Consider the following 20,594-nt stretch of genomic DNA (forward strand, 5'->3'; position numbering starts at 1 on the left):
TCCAGGTCCCTCTGAATGGCAGCACAGTCTTCTAGTGTGTCGGCCACTCCCCCCAGTTTAGTATCATCAGCAAACTTGCTGAGGGTGCACTCTGTCCCTTCCTCCAGGTCACTGATGAATACATTGAACAAGACTGGACCCAGGACTGACCCCTGGGGCACACCGCTAGCTACAGGCCTCCAACTAGACTCCGCGCCACTGACCACAACCCTCTGAGCTCTGCCATCCAGCCAGTTCTCAATCCACCTCACTGTCCACTCATCTAGCCCACACTTCCTGAGCTTACCTAGGAGGATGTGATGGGAGACAGTGTCCAAAGCCTTGCTGAAGTCCAGGGAGACAACATGCACTGCTCTGCCCTCCTCTCCCCAGCCAGTCATTCCATCAGAGAAGGCTATCAGATTGGTCAAGCATGATTTCCCTTTGGTGAATCCATGCTGACTACTCCTGATCACCTGCTTGTCCCCCAGATGCTTAGTGAGGACCTCCAGGAGGAGCTGTTCCATCACCTTTCCCAGGATGGAGGTGAGGCTGACAGGCCTGTAGTTTCCTGGCTCCTCCTTCTTGCCCTTTTTGAAGACTGGGGTGACATTGGCTTTCTTCCAGTCCTCAGGCACCTCTCCTGATCTCCAGGACCTTTCGAAGATGATGGAGAGTGGCCTAGTAAAGGGATGAGGATGTAAATGTAAGGGAAAGGCTATGGTTGGCCCCGGAAAGTTTTGCGTAGGAAGAAATGATCAGCTGGCCATCTCTAGGTAGGGGTAAAAAAGCCAACTTGGCACCACTAATACTGTTTTATGATCAATGTTTTTATTTTTCCCAGTTCCATCCTGTTTTTTCTCCATTGTAGCCTCTGCCGTGTTATTTTACTATAGTTGCATGTCGAAGTCTATACGGTCCTCTCACAACCCAGCTTGGAACTGCTGCTCCTTTATCATCTTTGTCTGCTGCTTTAAGCTCCGTTGACCGAATATGGGCAACTTCTTGAAATGTACTTTCTTGTCTTTCATCTTTTTTTTTTTTTTTGAGTTCTTGTGCTTCTCCTATCAGTGTGTCACATAAAGAGTGCTCTTCATCAGATTCCAGGTTTATGTAGAGATTCCATATGGGTCTATGAGGGATTCCCAATATCTTTTGCCTTTGCACTATACTTTTGATTAATTTAATCTGCAAAACCAAGTTTAGCTAGTATCTTTATGCTAGTGACTCTCATCCATGGCTCTGCACCTTGTCTTTGTGCAAATAGAATTCTCATTGTTCTTTTGTGGATGTCTAGCTGTTCAGTTCAAGTTCATCTTGATTAAAACACAACTCTTACTCTTTTTTTTTGTTTTTATAAAAGCCATTACCTCCCACTATTGAAGGCTTGATGCTGACTTACTTTTCTTCCTTGCCACGGACAACACCACCATCTTGCCTTTCACTGAGGAAATAATCTGCAAACCAGCTAGGTTTTCATGTCTAAGTGGTAGATACATCTTACAGATTATTTCTTTATGAAATTTCTGCAGGAACCCTTTTCATCCAAGGAATTGCCTTGAATGTTCTGTAACTTGTTTCTCTCTGTCCTTGATAAAAGCAGTTCTGTCCTATATATGTCAGTTCAGAAAAAACTCCTACAAAGATCGTTTCTGAACCAGCATTGTGTGACTGTAATACATACTGTGTTCCTTAGTTGGAATCCCACTATTAGCCATTAATTCTTTCTGTTATGATTTGCTTGCCTATTATTAAAGCTTGCGACACCAGACTAACCTGTTAGTGATGGCAAACTGTAACGTCAGATAAAGTGACATTACACGTACATGTTTTCAAGTAGCTATGGTTAATATGATCATATTTTTAACTTGGGTAGAAGAAAGGATTTAGAGAAGCTGACTTATAGGTGTACAAACCAAAAATAAACTTTATACTGTATTGAATGAGGAGTGGGGGTCGTCACTGAGAATTCCCATACAGGAAGGCTAAATTTCTGTTATAGAAGGCTCAGTAGATTGACCTAATAGCTATAACAAACTGTAGGAAGAAAGAGGGGATGTCTGGCAGATATAGGAAGCATAATTCTTAAAGAGTAAATGTTTTGTTCTTTTAATGTACTCCCTTGCATCCATTCAGGCGGACAAGACGTTAGGTCTCTGAGCTTCTGTTTCCCAGAATTTCCTAATGCATTAGTGGTCATCAGCAGACCAGACGATTGGATCATCTCTTGGTGCTACCAGTACCAGTCCCACCAGCCTAAATATAGCCTATTTGGGTGTGATGTCAGAGTCCCACAATGTATTACTTCTTGCCAGCCCTCTAACTCCCGGGAATGTTCCATTACCTTGTTAATTCAGTAGGCATATTTGTAAGCAGAGTGGGACTCGCCCAAGGAGTGTGCTGGTTGTGCTGGGACTGCCCGCAAAAGCCTTTTCTGAGGTCCAGCCCCCATCTGCTGGCCACACTGCAACACTGCACTGCTGGCATTGCTTCACACTACCACTGGTAACGTTTTTCCTTTGCAAGGAAAGTCTTCCTCTGATCTCTGAAATGTTCTGTTGTTTGAATGAGCGTAATTCTTTCTAATTAAAAATTTGCTAAATCGGTTGGAGAGCAGCCACATATCTTTGAGCACATCTTTAGCTGAAGGGATCCAGAATGCAAATGTTACAAAGGGAACTGGTGTGATTGCTGCATTTGCTGAACTATGTAAAGAGAGTAATTTGTCCAAACCCAGACAAAACAGACTTGCTTGAAAATAAAACTCATGAAGAAGTGTCTGTTTTTGGCATCCTGTTTTTTTGTTTTGTTTTTTTTTTAAGGAAAATAAAAATATCAAGTAATTTCTTTTTGAAAATAAATGTCTTCCTAATATTTCCTCAAGCTGCAACAGGATAAGGATACTCTTAAGTCAGTTGCAGTTTACTTTTAATGTTTAGAATAGCAGCATCTTCTATAAACCATCTTAATTTTGATAAATGGAAACAATGATCTCCTTTACTATATTTTTCATTTCTTTTTTGTTTTTGTCTTTCTTTTTAGTGAGGATGAACTCCTTCTTTAGAGGAGTATTATCTTGTTCCAGTACCTGTAATGATTTTCATTCATAACCAAATAATGAGGAGGCGAGGCTTGCAATGTTAATCGATTACTTTTATTTCTACTCTGTCCTGCTTGTTTTTTGATTTGTAATTGTTTGCAGACTATATTTAGATATTTTATGAGCCATTAGCAGTCACAGATTACAGGTTAGGAAACAGTAATGTTAATTTATATTAAAATTATATAAGTTATATGTAGTTACGTTGTACATTACCCTTAAAATGATCTTTACATGCCTTCTCTTGCCCCTATTGCTTTATGGTTATGGTGGCCGGAAGTTACTCACCTCACCTCATCATTGGCAAGGAACAACTAACAGGAATATACTTGGAAGCCAGCAGTGTTGATTTGTTTTTCACTTATGAGGCTTTAAATCACACTTAAAAACTTTCAGCGCTGTCCTTTTTGTTCAGTAGTCAGGCTTAAGGCTCTTGTTTCTGAAAAAGTGCTGAGTTCTAAAGGTTTATTCTTAAGTTGTGATTCTCTGAGTGCCTGACCTGCTGGCCCAGTGAGGTCCTGCTCTTGGTTGTTGGTCTAACCTCTCTGACAAGTGCCAGAGCCAGCATGGTGAAATCAGTAAGAACATGTGGTTTAGAATGAATAGAAGCGTGAGATCTGTGAGATCTTTCTCCTTTAGCAGTAACAAGCAATAATATTTCTTTGTCCTGTCTCAACTGGTTGCATCCTGTGAATTCAGCATAGCCTAATATTAATGTACGATGGGAGCGTAGAAGTTTTTGCAACTTCAAAAGATCATTTTTTCTGTGCTGTATTAGTGTTGTTTATGTTCATCATGGATACTCAGATTGCCTGAAACTTTTATCAGTAAAGTACAAAAGAATAGAAATTGATTTAACTGATAAGGAAATTGAGGTGAGATTCCTGGGCAGATTTTGATAGCAAATTGCAACAGTTTGAGTTTCACGAAGCACCTGTAATTCAAAGGTCAGACGTCATGCGTTAGGACTGTTAAACATCTCTCTCTCTATATGTATCTAAGCTCATTTATCACCTGCAAAATTCAGAGTTTTGCTGAGCTAACGTTGGCCAGAGATGTTATTGATTGCAGCGAGTGTTCTAGCAGGCAGTAGCAAATCCTTAGTTCAGTTACTCAGCTACCTAATAATGATTAATGTTATTATAAAAGCAATTATAATTAAAGTGATGGCCAGGCTTCACTAGACTCTGTTATGAATATGAACATACTTTTTTTTTTTTTTTTCAGTAAAAGCATTTCCCTCGTTTTCCTTCCATCTCAGACATTTTAAAGAAAAATATGTTTTTGCTCTGGCGACAATAATTTAAAAGAGTGAATTTTTTTTTGTCCCCCCCCCCCCCCCCCCCCAATTTCTCTCCTCTTTTGAAAATGATTGGGCTAGATCAGGCAGGATAAATTCTTGGAAGATAACCACTGGTTTACTTGCTGTTATTTTTTTCTTTTTTTTCATTTAACTTTATTTTACTTAAAGTTTGGCTGATCCTTACTATTACTTTTATTCAGGAACCATATCTACTTGAGGAAGGAAGACAAAATAAGAAATAAATAACTCTCAGAACGTGACTCAATGATTAAAGCAATTGGACTGAAATTCTGTCCCTACCTACATGTAGTTCTGTCTCTAAGTACGATCAGTGTGAAGAAGATTCCTGGATTTCTCATGTCCTGTTCTCTAGCATATAAGCTTTTTTTCTCCACTGTTTGTGCTAAAAAGGTGGAGTTTGCTGTGGGTTATAGAGAAGAGTTACTGTGGCTTGTGGTTTTATCAATTAAATGGCTGTTTTATTGACCTTCTGGAGACACCATCTGTTATGTGGCCTCCTGCCACTGCAAGGGGACAGCGTTGACTTCCTATCCTATATTATTGTGATGCAGGAAGGGTTCTAAATAGCAAGTGGCATAGGAGGTGAGACTGGTCTATTCAGATCTTTAAGATATGGGTCTATTAAATAGGTCGTTACAACAGGAATTCTTGCTAAAATATATCCTTAAAATACAAAATCTTCATTATCTCTTTTACTTGTAAGATGGAATTTGTACTATACACAGCCAGAATTTTTGTAATGAGTTGAGATGGCGATGAATTTTTTGTTTTTAATATCTGGATTACAGCATTCCATTAACTGAACATATATATTTGCTCATAAAATTTCCCTTAATCAAAGTAAAATACTGTCAGTGAAGAACAGTGCCATCTGTTTTCTAGATAACAAAGCATATGGCCAAGAAAGAGATAATATATGTAGATGGAGGGAAGGAGGGAAAGAGAGTGAGAGTTATCTGTTCCTTCATTCACTAAACCTCAGAAGTCTATGCCAGCTGAGCATACCTGCATTAAAAATCACAATTTTGTTTTTTTAAACTGGTTTGACCCAAATGAATTTAATACATATAATTTGGGCTTTTCGTTGCTTTTTTTATACTTACTTGATTCTTTCTTAGTCTGACTACTTATTACTTGCTTCTCAGGAGTAGCTAATGTGCCTTTGGTTAATGGAGAAGAAAATCAAATTTAAATTCCTTGCTTGTAGTTTAACTTCGTCATGCTACTGTCTTGGGTGGGTTTGCAGGTTCCATGAAGGCATTAACACAGTCCAATCGTAATGTGGTGGATATTTACTGACATACATAACTGTAATGAAGGTAGTTTCTTGTCTCTCTGCCTAGAAATGTAGCATATCTTTTGATTCACATTCTGTCTTTGGGAAGACCAGAGGTTGCAGTATTACCGTCTGGCCACCAGATAGAGACTGGAGCTTGCAAAGCAGGCTATTTTGGATTTTTTTTTGTGGTTGAGCATCCTTTGAAGCCAAGAGGGAAGTCATTATTATCGCAATGATAAAGAATTTATGAGTGCTGTTGTATAAGGTAGATAATGACCCCTTTGTCCCATAGTCTCTTGTTATCAGAGGAAGAAGGGAGCAAGAGCCTCTGAAAGGATCTTGGAAGAAGAAGAGACTGTTACCATTTTTTGAATATAACAAGGGGAGAAAGAAGTGAAGGTCAACTCCTCCTCTCCCACCCAAACTTTCTTACTGGCTTGGGATAGCAAATTGCCACCTGTTAAAAAGTTCATACAGATTAAAGTATGTCCACAGAAATGCATGATTGTCTAAAAGCATGGCTAAAAGTACAAATTTCTAGTTGATACTAGCTGCAAACAGCGCAGAGATAGTCTTCAGAATTTTAAGTATTTACGATTAGGAAAAAACAACAAATGGCATTCTTTTTCCCCAGGTTGCTTTCTTCAGAGTAGAAATAGAAGATTTTTTTTTTTTTTTAGTAAGGAAATTTGAGCGACAAATTAGAAAATAAATAGGAACATGTGCACTACAAATTTCTTTTTCAAATTAGAGCAATCTTATCTCTGAACACTTGATCTGAACTATGGAGTTGTTCTGTACATGGGAAATTTCCTCCAGCCTAGGACGAAGAGTATAGTCTCTGCACCATATTCATGTACCGCAGCATGGTTTCTTCTAGTGACAAGATCTAGCAGTGTTACCGTATTCCAGTAATCTCTTGAAATCTGGTTTAGAAGTTTAAAGGAAGTACTTGCATGTGAAAAGCCTGTAACAGTGAAGGTTGTGATTAGGGGTAGCTGCTGTTCAGTTGTCTAACAGGGCAGTGTAAGACAATTGAAAATAATCATTTGTAGGTGTTATTTGTTTTAAGAAAACAACATACATGTTTTGGAAACATCAAATAGTTTGTTTAGACAATTTTGAAACAAACTTTTCGGATATTACAAAACGTTTGTGGTCATGTGTTTGTAATAAGAAAACAAGTGAAGGATTAATTTGATAAAACTGCTTGAAGAAAATTGGTGATCGTGGGGTTGTCCAAAAGTGAACTGCTTAAAACAATCACCTAAGGACGTGACGTGCATTAAAATTTCTTGAGGCAAGTTTAACCTGTATTACATTAGCTTTGAGAAACATTCTTAAATTAAAAAGGCCAGATGTCAGCAGTCTTGCATGGATATAAACATGTAATGTGGGCTTATTTTGAATGGTGTCCCTCAAAGCTTTGAATTGCAGTTTCATGGGAGCCCTCAGCCCCACTGAGTTTCATACGTAATGGGAGTTCCAGCCTTGCAGAGCTGCAGTAAGGTTGGGACAGTTTCCTGGTTTGGGTTTTTTTCCTTCCCCTCCCTCTTTCTCCCTTTTTGGAAATGTACCAGCACACCAGTAATTTCAGCATGATTTTTTTTTTTTTTAATTTGGTCACTGAACGTAGGAAAAAGAGCTATTTGTACAGCCACCTGTACAAGTAATAATACCATGAAAGAGAGAGGAACAGTTGCTCTCTTTCAGTTCATTTATTAGTTCAACAATACTTTTATTTAATTCTGTTTCATTATTTTTGTAGATGGCTTATGCTCTTCCCTCAGCTCTGCAGGAGGCTGAGTATCAGTTTATCTGTAATTGCACTGGATCAAATTAAACACTTAGAGGAGAGTTGTGAGCCTTAGCATATCTGATCATGTGAGCTGAGATAATGTGAGATGAGAGTTGTGAGACTGAGCGTGTTGGTGCCCTGTCGCCTAACCATCTTAATAATGAGTAAGGAAGTAGAAGAAGCTTTAACTTAAATGAAACAAGCTTTTCACCAAGTAATAGAACTGCTTAAACTTACCCTGTGGATTTATGTCATTGGGAAGAGAGGGAATAGAGAGAGGTGAGTTGGGGACCAGCCACCCTAACCTCATCCCTCTCCTAACTCCCCATTGACACCTTTGCTGAACGAGAAGGAGAAGCTGCTGGAGCTCGTCTAGTGGGGTACATTTGTGCTGTTAAGTAAGCGTATGCTGGATAACCAGTCAACTTTTGCCAAATGAAAGGGATAAGGACTTAATTTTTTCTGCCTTCTCTTCACAGGTGGTACTAATTTGGATTACCTCTAGCTTGTGACTTATTTTGAGGAAAACTTATAGGAACTTTATCTTTTGAGATTTTGACCAAATCTTAAGGAGGAGTAGAAGTTAATCAAGAGATCCAGAAGTCATTTGGAGCATGTGTGCGAGAAACGAGAGACAGACAAAACTTTATCACGCATAAGTCTTGTTTCTTTAGGAAAAAATATAAAAATATTGGTCCACTGTTGAAGACCTGTTCTAAAAGCTGTCAATGTTGGGAAACACAAGTGAGGAAAGACTATTTTTTAAAACTTTAAAACTAGATACAGTATTCTTGAGTATTCTTCAGATTTCTTCTCAGGCCTAGACTTGGCAAAGCACAGTAGACCTAATTTTCTTGATTTTGAATTCAGTGCAGTTTAATGTGGCAAACTGCTGTTCCATATACTTAACAAAGCTTAGGAGTTAACAATAACAGCTACTGGAAAACTATTTGTGCTTTTAATGCAGCTATACATTAAATACAATTAGAGTTCATGTATCAGTCGTGAGGTAAAGCAGTAAAGTCAGCAAGAATTTGTATTGTCAAAGGAGCTATATTTTTAGCAGGGGAAAAGACTTTATAGGAATTAAGCCTGACGTGTATTGGGAGAGAGGATGGAATTTTGGGCCTTTTACTTTTGTTTGGTGGATTAAATCATTGCTTTCTTTTGATTCCTATTTTTTTTCTTTTTTTGTGTCATCTTAAAGAGAAAGACCGTTCAATTAAATAGCTCACTTCTATGAAGGGATATGCCAGTGTATGGCTTTTTTCTCTCTAAGTTGTGATTTTGTCATATTACAGAGGCGAATGCCCCAAACTTTCCGTGATCCAGCTACTGCTCCTTTGAGGAAACTCTCCGTAGATTTGATCAAAACATACAAACATATTAATGAGGTAATGGCTCCAATTATCTTTTTAATGTGTATTGCTATGATGCTTTTGTTTGAAATACATCAAGTATATTTTCTGTGAATTGTACTGAATCTAAATTTCTTTTACTGGCGTTATGTAGACACTGTCTTATTCTGGGAAAATCCTTTGACCATAGATTAAAGAAATTGTACATTATTTTTATTAAAGCTAAAGTGACTGCAAAGGGCAGAAGTGTTTTTGTCCTTCTTTGTATCATATCTGAAGAAAACAATGTGTTCCTGTGCGTGGAGAAGAGTAGCAAGAAAGAGAACCTAGCTTAATTTTTTTTCTTAAGTAATGCCAACAAAGTTCTGGATTTCTTCTTCTGTTGTTGAAGTTGTTTTTTTTTGAAGGATCCCTGATGAAAATCAATAAGATTTTTGCAATAGATGTGGCTGAATGCTGAAAGTGTGGCTTTAAATTTTCAAATGTAACTAATTTCTTGGGTACCATAATTTCTAGGTCTGATTCTAAAAGTCTGCCCTCCATATATTAAATCCTTTTCAAAAAATCTTAGGAATCCCCCTCAATTGCTAGTCACCAAGGAAATATTAGATTTTTTTTTTCTTATGCTTATTCATTGAGCATTCACCTTTTGCAAGCCTTGTGAAGAACTAAGAAAAATGCAGCTTCTTCTCAGTCGTTCTCATCTCATTTGAGATCACTGATGTTGCAGTGCTGCTTGCGGACCAGCGCGTACAGAGTTTTTTTCTGCTGGAGTTGATTTGCTGTTGTTTTATAAACAAATTTTGAGCTCTTTTGGTGTATGATACAGAAGTAAAAGTGGCACAACCAATCTTTTAGCTCATCCTAGAAAACTTTATGAATGTGTTTAAGCCTTTAAAGAAAATGGTAAAGACCGGTTTTCTCTTATTTGTCTAATTATTAATAGGCAATGTAAAATATGAAACTGAAGTATTTAATGCAGGAAAGTATCAATTAGTTTCTAAATCTTAGGCAGTTGCAAGGAATGTGAGGTAATTCCTGCTGTGATCAAAACTGGCTTGGAAAACTTTTTTTTTTTTTTTTTAAATCCTTGTGGAAAGAGCAACTCTTAACTGCTGTTTCCAGTTGATTTAAAAACATTGTCTCTCTAGGGGTCTGTGTCTGAGGCTAGAAGCTGGGAACTTTTTTTGTCACTAGCTTGTTGGGTGGTCAGACTAAGATGCTGAACTTTTTGTTTTTGTGTATGTGGGTTGAATGTTGTAAATAGCTGTTGTTTTGCTTCCAGCAGCATTTTTAAAAAGTGGTAGATGGATGTAATTATTTCCATGCTTAGTCATTATGCATGTATACAGTATTGTTAGGCAACAGTTACATGAAACTTTTGTTAAATGTAGTGTTCAGTAATTGAAGGAGGTGTTTTGGTTTTTAATTTTAATTTTATTCTGGTTGCATTTTAGCCTTTTAAACCAGCCTACTTAAAAGTTTTAATTGTAATTTTACTATGTGTTTAGTTTACTGCGATGTATCTTTTCTTTTTGCACCTACAGGCTCAAAGGATCAGTGTTTTATTGACGTGTGCTTACAGATTCCTTTTTAATTATTCATCAAGATTTTGCTTTTGGTGTAATTAGTCTGAATACAGTGATAACAGAAGAAGATTGTTTGTTTTTCAGTAGTAGATGTCATTTTAAAATCACAGAATTAGATATGTTGGTACAGGATGACCATAAAGGCTTTGTTAAATTGATGCTCTAAGAAGTGCTCTTTTAAGCGATATATTCTTCACTTGTAGGTTTACTATGCAAAAAAAAAACGGCGGCATCAGCAGGGCCAAGGAGATGATTCCAGTCATAAGAAGGAGCGAAAAGTTTACAATGATGGCTATGATGATGACAACTATGACTACATTGTAAAAAATGGGGAGAAGTGGATGGATCGTTATGAAATTGACTCTTTAATAGGCAAAGGATCATTTGGACAGGTAACATAAGCTGAGCAGCCTATAATTCATGTGAATTGTAATACAGGCTTTATATGAGTTGGTATTCCTTTTTCATTTTGAAATTGAACTCTTTGTTCTTAAGCTTGTTGAACTGAGTGTCTATTCAAGACTCTTAAATCTGTGGTTTTTTCTTGTTATTACAAATAACTTTTGGATATCCTTCGGTATATGGTACATCTAGCAATGCATTTTGTAAATGAGCAGATGCTTAAAGTTTTGCTATCAATCCACGTTTTTAAATTTTTGTTTCGTGTTTTTAAATTAAAACATAATAATCTTGGAACTAGAGATTATGTATTCTCTGCAGTAATGTTTGTTTTGACTATTGGTAGCAAGTCAAAGCTTGAGAAAAATGCTGGAAGGAGGATAAAGTTTTTCTTTTGTTGTGTTTGTTAGTTCTTCTCTTATTCTGCCAGTCGTTTTCAGTATCGTTGTTGTTGATTTACTGCTTGCGCTTAAATACAATACTTGCCTTAGGGCAGCTCCGTGAAGCCTCAGTTCTGTTTTGTGATATTGCTGCAATAAACTTCACGTGATCGGTCGTATCAAGTAAGAAAAGAAATTTAATTAGGGAGAACAGCAGCTCTAAAAATATTTTTTTCTCTAAATTGGGATATGTTTAGAAAGTGTGTTTTACTGTATTTTGAAAGACTAAATGGAGAGATTTTACTTATATATGTGACTTTTTCCCTCTCAGGTTGTAAAGGCTTATGACAGAGTGGAACAGGAGTGGGTGGCTATTAAAATTATAAAAAACAAGAAGGCTTTCTTAAACCAAGCCCAGATTGAAGTGCGACTGCTTGAGCTTATGAACAAACATGACACCGAGATGAAATACTATATAGGTATTTAAATAGTTATTCTTACTTTTTATGTAAACATTAGGAATATTTTAGATCCTGCTGTAGAGCTTAGGATGCTGCAACTAATTCTTTTGGTGCTTAAGAGCTACAAAGAAATTATATAAATTTTTGCATTTCTAATATTATTTAGTTTAAATAGTTTGGCATAAAAGCAACAGTTTGCTGTATATATAGGAACAGATCCAGAAGAAATGATAGAAAACCTTGTGGGATAACAGACTTGTTATTCTGTAGCATTTCGATCTTCTGAAAAATTTTCTTTTCCAATTAACGATATCGACACCTAAACAAGTTGCCATGGATCAGTTGTTCCACAGAAGCTGTGGTCTGTTTACACCTCTTTCACTACTTTGAGTGTAACTTAACTTAACTTGGAATTGTCGTGACTAAGAGAATGGGTAGTTAATGGGGAACAACATCATGTAATAGTTTCATGGCTAGCTTAATTATGAATTTCTTGATTATGGATTTTAAAAGCTCAAAATTCTTTATAACAGACCTAAGATAAGTTTTGTGTAAATGCTAAGGCTTGCCTATTAAGAACTCACATAGGATTTCTAAAGCTTATATTTCTGTAAATTGACCTTCTGTTTCCTTGAATTATTATTCTAATGCCACTTGAGCCAGCTCCTGTGAAAAGTTTATTAAATCCTGTCTGGTCTTTGGAGTAGAGATTTGGGCAAAAAAGGTGATGGAAGGAATGGAGCAGGATTCTGAAAAGAGGGATGGAGAAGCTTGAGAAAGAAAGATTAAGGAAAATGAAATTCCATTTGTAAGCGTCCTTTATTTTAGTTTGTAAAAGCTGAAAGACTTAATAGCTATGCTGTTTTGATTTTCGTGTATGTATTGGTTTACTAATTTTTCTTTCTGTAGTTTGGAAAGAAAACTTTGAAATAATGTTCATATATATTGGTTTTAAATTATCTACTGTACTGTTTAGGTTATATTATGACTTGTTTTATTAAAATATTATCTTTCCCTTTTTAGAATATATTTTATGAGTGTAGAAGTTTTTAAGGTATTTTAAACTAAAGTTTTAAGAGCTCCAAAGCATACTACCTCAAAAAGGGGTTTCAGAAACCTTAAAGCTGTGACCAGTTTTAGATTAATGCACAGTAAATAAAGGCACTTCAGCCATTATCAAGAAAGCTCTTGAAATTCTAGCTTTTGAGAGTTTCTTTGTGTCATCACATAAAATGAAATTGACTAAAACTTCTCGTCTCGCTGACTGACTGCACAAGAGATGGCTTTATAAACAGAGCAGGGTTTAAAAAAAAAAAAGAGAAAAGAAAAGAAAAAAGTTCTGAGAATTCTGAACAGTGGAGAGATGACATGCACCGCTTTTGTTCAGACAGGCACCGCTGGTTACGCTGGTTTAGGTTTGTTTCAGGCTAATCTCTTGATCTGTTAGGGTATATTTGAATGGTTCCCCCTTGAATACAGCATTTAATGAATATGGCAGCATTAGTAAAGATCAAAAAATGAAATAGATAATGTGTAAGTATTGCTGAAAATAATTGAATAAGGATGTCAAGCTTTTTTTTTTTTGAGCAATTTACATGTATTACAATACACTGTGTTCTGTAAAATGTAGAGTGCAGGAGAAACAGTTAAATTAAGAGAATGGATTGTGGGTATATATTTTTAGCCTCATTGCTAAAGGACATAAACTTTAAGCATTTATGCTATCTGTCAGCCCTCTTCTAACAGCTTCAAACCTTCTGGCTGCTCTCCAAGTCTAATAGAGGTATCAGAATGCATCGTGGCCTTCAAGTTTTTTGGAGAATGGTTGGCAGAGTAGGGCAGAAATGTTCAAATGTGATGTCTTCACTGAAGGAAAGATGTGGAGAGTTTAATCCTTATCCAAACTATTTGCGCCATGTGGCAGTTGCAGGTTGCAGACCGTGACCTAGCTGGCCAGGAGCAGGCTGGTAGTCAAAAATCAGCTGGAGTAAATGGTGGTTCTGGCCAAGCTGGCAACTTTAGCAAACGTGGGTGATGTGGGGAGGGACTACATCAACTGGAGGAAGACTACAGGGACATGAAAGGTGCTGGTGCTTTCATGGTGGGGGGATATTGAAAATAAGGTGAAGAAGAGAAAGTACAGACAGTCTAGAAGTGTTGTAGGAGCTGGCATCAGGAGGGAAGCAGGTGGCCTTGTTACAGGCAAGCTGTAAAGGACACGTGAAGAACTGGCTTATAATAATGGAGAAGATAAAATTCCATGGGACACCAAGTAGTTACCTTAATGATTGGGCTAATACTGCTTCAAGACTTTATTGTGAAAAGGGAGGAATCATATTGCTTTTTATCTGAGGACTGAAGTATTTTACCTGTTTCGGTTTTCTTTTACCTGTGGCAACTAACCTGAACATTTAAGTGCCTGGTAAACCCTGCTCACCTCTAAACAGGTTATGGTGGCAAATTTTTCACCTGTTCCGTGAAACAAATTGCTTAGATTTGGACTGGATTGATTGTTTTCATAAATTGAGATTATGCCTGCTTAATACAAATATTATGCCTGTGGAATTTTGATCAGTTTTATTAATTGGAGTCAGCAAGGACCGTGACCTATAAATTGCAGTTATGTCTTGGTCTGTTTTGAAAGCAGCTGACGTTATTAGTTTAAATTGTTTTAAGACACTGTCATTTGGAAAAGCAAGTTGGCGGCTTCTCTGAAACACAGAGGAAGTAGAATCCTGCTTGGGAGGGTATTTCTAAATTTTATTAGTACAGTCTGTAGATGTACTATCAGGAAGAAATTCAGAAACCATTCCCTCAGTCCCAAAAGAAAGGGAATATATCTTTTTAGCTGAGAGGGTCTAGTTAGTTCGTATTGTTTAGTTTGTTTTAACTGATAGGGAAGATTGCTTGGTTTTTTAAGTCTTATACTGCGATATCTCGTAGTCTAAGTAGGCTTAAACTGAAGTGTGATACATGTTTTTATTGTTATATATGCTGTGTATGTATACTTATGTCCAGTCAGGTTATACCGTTTTATGTTTATGAGGGGGAAGAAATAAACTCTCCCCTGAAAAAGGTTGAGAGTGTTGTGGGAAAGGTAGTGTTACATGCAGTTTGCGCTTCTGGTCTTTTTTGGCGATGTTTGTACTCAGGGCTATTGATAATTTATTGAGGACAAAGATTAGTTGCGAATGTTGTTGGATTTCTCCTTCAGTAAGCATGAATTTAACTTCTTCTGGAATGCTGTGCTGCCCCTCTTTATTTACCCCGAGGTTTTTGCCCTTGATTAATAGTGGAGTGATGCGTTTATTTTGAAAATACAATTTAAAAGAGAGAAAAGTTATTTTTGGTTAACATAGCTTCACCTGAGGACGCTTCAGATGTGCAAAATGTTCCCCCGTACCCTACACGTGGCAACAATATTTTGCAAATAACCATACATCTAGGAAAAAGATTAAAAGTGTATTATCTGATTCTCGGGTCAGCTTCCTACATACTGATTAAAGTATTTAAGAGTGTTGTGTTGTAATCTGCATTTAAAAGGCGTCTCACAGCATCCGTGTTAATTATTTTCTTCCCTTTCTTAAAGTGCATTTGAAGCGCCACTTTATGTTCCGAAACCATCTCTGCTTAGTCTTTGAAATGCTCTCCTACAACCTCTACGATCTGTTGCGGAACACCAACTTCCGAGGGGTCTCACTGAACCTGACACGAAAATTTGCACAGCAGATGTGCACTGCACTGCTTTTCCTGGCGACTCCTGAACTTAGTATCATTCACTGTGACCTAAAACCTGAGAATATCCTACTCTGTAACCCCAAACGAAGTGCTATCAAGATTGTTGATTTTGGCAGTTCTTGTCAACTTGGACAGAGGGTGAGTGTTAGCAAAAATGCTAATTACGCTATTATTGAATACATATGAGAAACTTATTATTTTTAAGTCACAGTAGCTAAATAGCTGATTTAAACTTCACAGATGATGATTTAAATTAAATAGTAGTTAATTTTTCACTATGGTATTAGGTATCAACAGTCTGTAGGAGATTTGAATTTGAATTTTAGAACCATAGATTAACTTTCACCATAAACTTCTGATCTTTTTTTTCTTATGGTTATGTTTTTATGCTCTATAATTTAGAATGCATCAGCACTTAAGTCTGCTGTGGTGCAATGCTATTAAATAAAATACTTATTCCTTTATTATTTTCTTAGTCTATAGTGCATTTCCTCCTTCCACTTTAAGATGTTATTTATTTAGTATGCCTTGAAGATAAAAAGGTATTTGGGCAGCAAAACATTAAAATAATTGGCTCTTACAGATACTGCTTATAACTAAACCCATTTTTACAAACACTTTAGCAACTGTAGATTGCCTGGATTGAGTTAGGTGACATTACTACTCTTAGCAAAGTTACATACGTGCAAAGCATTTCCAGGACAAAGGGCTGAATTGCTTTCTGTCCTTGGTTCTTCAGGTTAAGGTAGAGCCACACGATTAAGTTAATGTCAAAAGAATTCATTATTGTGTCCTGTTGCTCATTTGCTTTGAAGGCAAGCAATTACATTTTTGATTTGAGAAATGTTAAATTAATACCTAAGAACCTAAATAATATTACTTGGATGCCAAAGTCTATTTTTGTTAGGAGGAAGAATCATCTTTCTCAGTAGTTCAATTTGTACTGATAATTTGCGCGCTGAAGATGTTATGAGGGTGCGCTGTTCAGTGTGTGCCTTGTATTCTAGTATAGATAGATTCTTTTCTGATTTAGCTGTATGCGTGAGCGCTTGCATTCACGGTACCTTTGCTTTAGTTGTTTGCGCTGAAAGCAAATTGTTAGCTAGAGGCATAAGGAAGACTCCTGCAGATTGAACAATCTGACTTCTAAGCGGCTTTGAAAAGAGAAAATTTCAAACCGTCCGGGTGTTATGAGCCTCTGATGGTTTATGTATAAAGAGTATGAATGATATCCTTTTACTTTGAAAAAACTGGGTTTTAAAAAAACCAAAACCAAATCTGCCATATTTGCAAAAGATGAAGTTTCGGAAGTATAAACAGTAATAACGACGATGGCATCATTATATGAAAAAAATTAAGAAACCTCATGAACTAACTGAATAGCAAGCAGTGCTGAGGCATATATTCAGGATTAAGAAAAGGAATTCTGCTATAAACTAGAAACTTTTTAGTTGTGAGCAAAGGAAGGCAAAGACCTAGAACTCTATAGGTCAACAGTAAGATAACTTCAAGATGTTAAGAAGCACAATTGCAAAAAAAAGTGTAATTCCACATTAAAGTTAATTCAAGTAGAGGTATGAAACATCAGTAGTTTTGTGGAAAGCAATGGAGAGAATTGCCTATTACTTTGAATATGAAGTACGCTTCTGTGGTGGTGGTGAGGGTGGTGTTTTGAATATGTCTATATTTAAGCCAGTCTCCAGATTAAGAGTCAAGATAGAATTTTCTGCCTTGTGAAATGAGCAGGACTATTTAGGAGGTTTTTGTTGTTTTTTTGCATGAGCTGTTTCCCAGTTCCTGGAATCAGCTAGTAATTTCATTTAACAAACTTGCTGTTTCTGAAGGGGCTTGGGATATTGACAAGGACCTGGCAACATCTTTATTGTGTCCTGTTCACTTCCTAGGTCACATCATAGTTGTGGCTTTTCATCCTTTACTGTAATTTTTGTCTGAAGTGTTGTGTGATTCTGATGAGGCTTGTGAAATTGATGCTTTTTGGGTGATACAACACTAAATATTTGTTGCATGATTACCTGTAATTGTGTGGGATTACACTAATCAGCCCTACAGTGTAAAATACCATCATCATGAGTGAGTCTCTACTTTTTTTGAGAGAGAGTGCTAGTATTTTCTTAAGAATTAACATTTAAATATTCTTATAAATTTAGTATGTAGGTACTTTGTAGTATCATGGATACCTTATATCAGCTTTCCCTACATGGAAAATATGTTTTTTGGTAATTCTGTTTTGTAGTAGAAAATCATAATAGTGCTTTTGGATGCTGTGTATTATCTTTAAATGCTTTTGTTTCAGATATACCAATATATCCAGAGTCGTTTTTATCGATCACCAGAGGTGCTACTGGGAATGCCTTATGATCTTGCAATTGACATGTGGTCCCTTGGATGTATTTTAGTTGAGATGCACACTGGCGAGCCTCTTTTTAGTGGGGCAAATGAGGTATGCAGTTATTACACAGTAAAAGTACTTTGATTCTTTGATCATTCTCATGGCTTTAGTTTGCTTTATTTAATTATAACGCAAAAATTAGGAGAGTCTAGTAATTGTAAAACAAATAAGCATTACCATTGTGATAGCCATGTCTTCCATCAGTAGCCTAAATTGCCCGATTGTAATTTTCTGTTTCTGGGTTCCCCCCTTGCACTCAATTATTTCTTACATGCTAGATTGTTCTTAAGCTCGCAGTTAATTTGCAGTTTAACTTGTGTGGGTAGTTAACATTTCCTTTCCACGTAACTCAATAGAATATTGGACTCCATCACACATCAGTTACCTTGTCACATGTTGTTTACAAATACGCTTTGTTTGGAACAGGTGGATCAAATGAATAAAATAGTGGAAGTTTTGGGGATACCGCCTGCTCACATTCTTGACCAAGCACCAAAAGCAAGAAAGTTCTTTGAGAAGTTGCCAGATGGCACTTGGAACTTGAAGAAGACCAAAGATGGAAAAAGGGTGGGTTACATAACTAGGCTGAGAATATGGAATGTTCCTTAAAAAACAGAAATACAGTGAGATGTTTCTTTGACTGTTTTATATTTTGTATTACTGAAAGTGTAGCTTTATTGTTGTTTATTATTGTTCAGTGTAATAAGATAGGTTGATAAAATAACATTTTCAGTAGCATTGAATAGCTTCTTTCTTTTGTTTGACTGATTTCCTTTTCTGGCATATTTAAACTATGCAAATCCAACATTTAGCATTTAACTTGATTTCAAGCAATTTCTAACTTCTCAACAGGAATACAAACCACCCGGAACTCGTAAACTTCACAATATACTAGGAGTTGAAACAGGAGGACCAGGTGGACGTCGTGCTGGGGAATCGGGTCATACTGTAGCTGACTACTTGAAGTTCAAAGACCTCATCTTAAGGATGCTTGATTATGACCCTAAGACCCGAATTCAACCTTATTATGCCCTACAGCATAGTTTCTTTAAGAAAACAGCAGACGAAGGTACAAATACAAGTAACAGTGTGTCTACGAGTCCTGCCATGGAGCAGTCACAGTCTTCAGGAACCACCTCTAGTACATCTTCAAGCTCAGGCAAGTTTCTCACTAGCATATAATTAATTTATATTTCCTAATTATATTAAATTAGTCTTTCCCAGATAAATGTCATCTTATTTTTTGTTAAAAAGCAAATATGTCAGTCATATACATCAAAACCATTTTCTGTCCGCTGCAATAGGTAACTACTCCAACAAAAAATTAAAAGTAGATTTACGAAAATATGATTATCAGAAGTCTTGTATTTTATCCATGAAGCAGTTTAAATACCTTTATGCTGCAACCTTTTACAGGTTACTGTAAATTTTGTGTCTCTTTTGTTGTTGTACATATTATGATTTTATAGGTGGATCTTCTGGAACAAGCAACAGTGGAAGAGCACGGTCAGACCCCACACACCAGCACCGCCATAGTGGTGGACACTTCACTGCTGCTGTTCAAGCTATGGACTGTGAAACACACAGCCCACAGGTATGCTCCTGAGTAGAGCTTTTGTCTGCTTAATTTATACAAATTTTACATTTTCATATTCTGAGGATACTAAAGCCCTGAAACTAATTAACCCTTTCATGTAAGGGAGAGAGTGTTTTAGACACAGATCTAGCCATCAAACTGGACTTCTTTTTTCCCCAGCTCTTTTATACATAGTTCTTTGTATATTGGGTCAGACATGTAGGCAAAAATACTGCCTGTAGCTGTAAGTTTCCCAAAATTTCGCAGAGGTGAAGGTTTTGTGTGCCAGTAACTGCAAGTCAGGTGGAGCTGTCAGTTCTTCACCTTACACAGAGCTTCAGGGTATTCAGAACTCTGTCTCCCAACCCAGGGAAGAACTAATTCATACTTATGTGGGCTCCTGTTGGAGTTCTTACTTCCATCTGACAGCGTTTATGTACTTCACAAACAGTATCACAGACTGAATTAGTGTTTATACAATACCTCTTCTTGGAAAGAACCAACAGCTCAACTAATAAACTGCAAATAGTTTAGCAGTATTTTTATTTTACTATAGAACAGATTAAAAACATAAAGTAGTATATATTAGCTTGGAAGAATTCCTGGAAGAATAAAACTGAAATGTAACAGCGGCTGGTCATTTCCGTTCATCACTTTTACACATGTAGAGTTACAGATGTAAAGCAATAGTTTCCAAGCATTGCATTCACAAAAAAAGAAAATAAAATCTTATTTACCTCTTTACAGCTGAAGGAAAAAAATGCAGTTAGTTTCTTTTTCTAGCAAGTAGACAATTTAGTGAGTTCAACAAATGAATGCGTAGCTAGACCTTGCTATTTTAATAATCTTTAATCAGCTGTGTTATTCCAGAGCTGTGGGTAGTACTCTTCTAATGTTACTGACCCTGTTCAAGATAAGAACTACAACATATTTGTTCAGTTTAATACGGTAATTGTATTCAGAGTCCCTGTTTCAGACATCAGCGCCTCATTGTTCTAGGCGCTTTACAAATACTAGGTTTTCTGTCACTAATATTATGTAAAGCTGCCTCTGTAGTTTTGGTAGTAAGGTCACATATTGAACTTACTTTAACTGTTAGTTTTTTAAAAAATCCAGAATGCGAGTTTGTTTTTCTTAAGGTATATTTAGAGAAGTATATTAGAAATACGTTTAAAATGCATGGTTTGGTTAACTTTTTAAGCT

The 20,594-nt window shown here is 36.6% G+C and overlaps 1 protein-coding gene across 4 annotated transcripts in view; it reads left to right on the top strand.

Moving 5' to 3' along the window:
• The window catches only part of DYRK1A (dual specificity tyrosine phosphorylation regulated kinase 1A), a 94,415-nt gene that overhangs the window by 70,434 nt on the left and 3,387 nt on the right, over positions 1-20,594 (top strand). For all 4 annotated transcript variants that reach the window (XM_068913713.1, XM_068913697.1, XM_068913706.1 and 1 more), the window contains 8 exons: positions 8,782-8,874; positions 10,631-10,819; positions 11,538-11,685; positions 15,257-15,543; positions 17,720-17,866; positions 18,242-18,382; positions 18,668-18,974; positions 19,285-19,409. In XM_068913713.1, the coding sequence (XP_068769814.1) occupies positions 8,782-8,874; positions 10,631-10,819; positions 11,538-11,685; positions 15,257-15,543; positions 17,720-17,866; positions 18,242-18,382; positions 18,668-18,974; positions 19,285-19,409 (1,437 nt within the window). The remainder of the gene's footprint in view (positions 1-8,781; positions 8,875-10,630; positions 10,820-11,537; positions 11,686-15,256; positions 15,544-17,719; positions 17,867-18,241; positions 18,383-18,667; positions 18,975-19,284; positions 19,410-20,594) is intronic.

This window comes from Struthio camelus, chromosome 1 (assembly GCF_040807025.1).
Source record: "Struthio camelus isolate bStrCam1 chromosome 1, bStrCam1.hap1, whole genome shotgun sequence".
In the NCBI taxonomy this organism is placed as follows: Eukaryota; Metazoa; Chordata; class Aves; order Struthioniformes; family Struthionidae; genus Struthio; species Struthio camelus.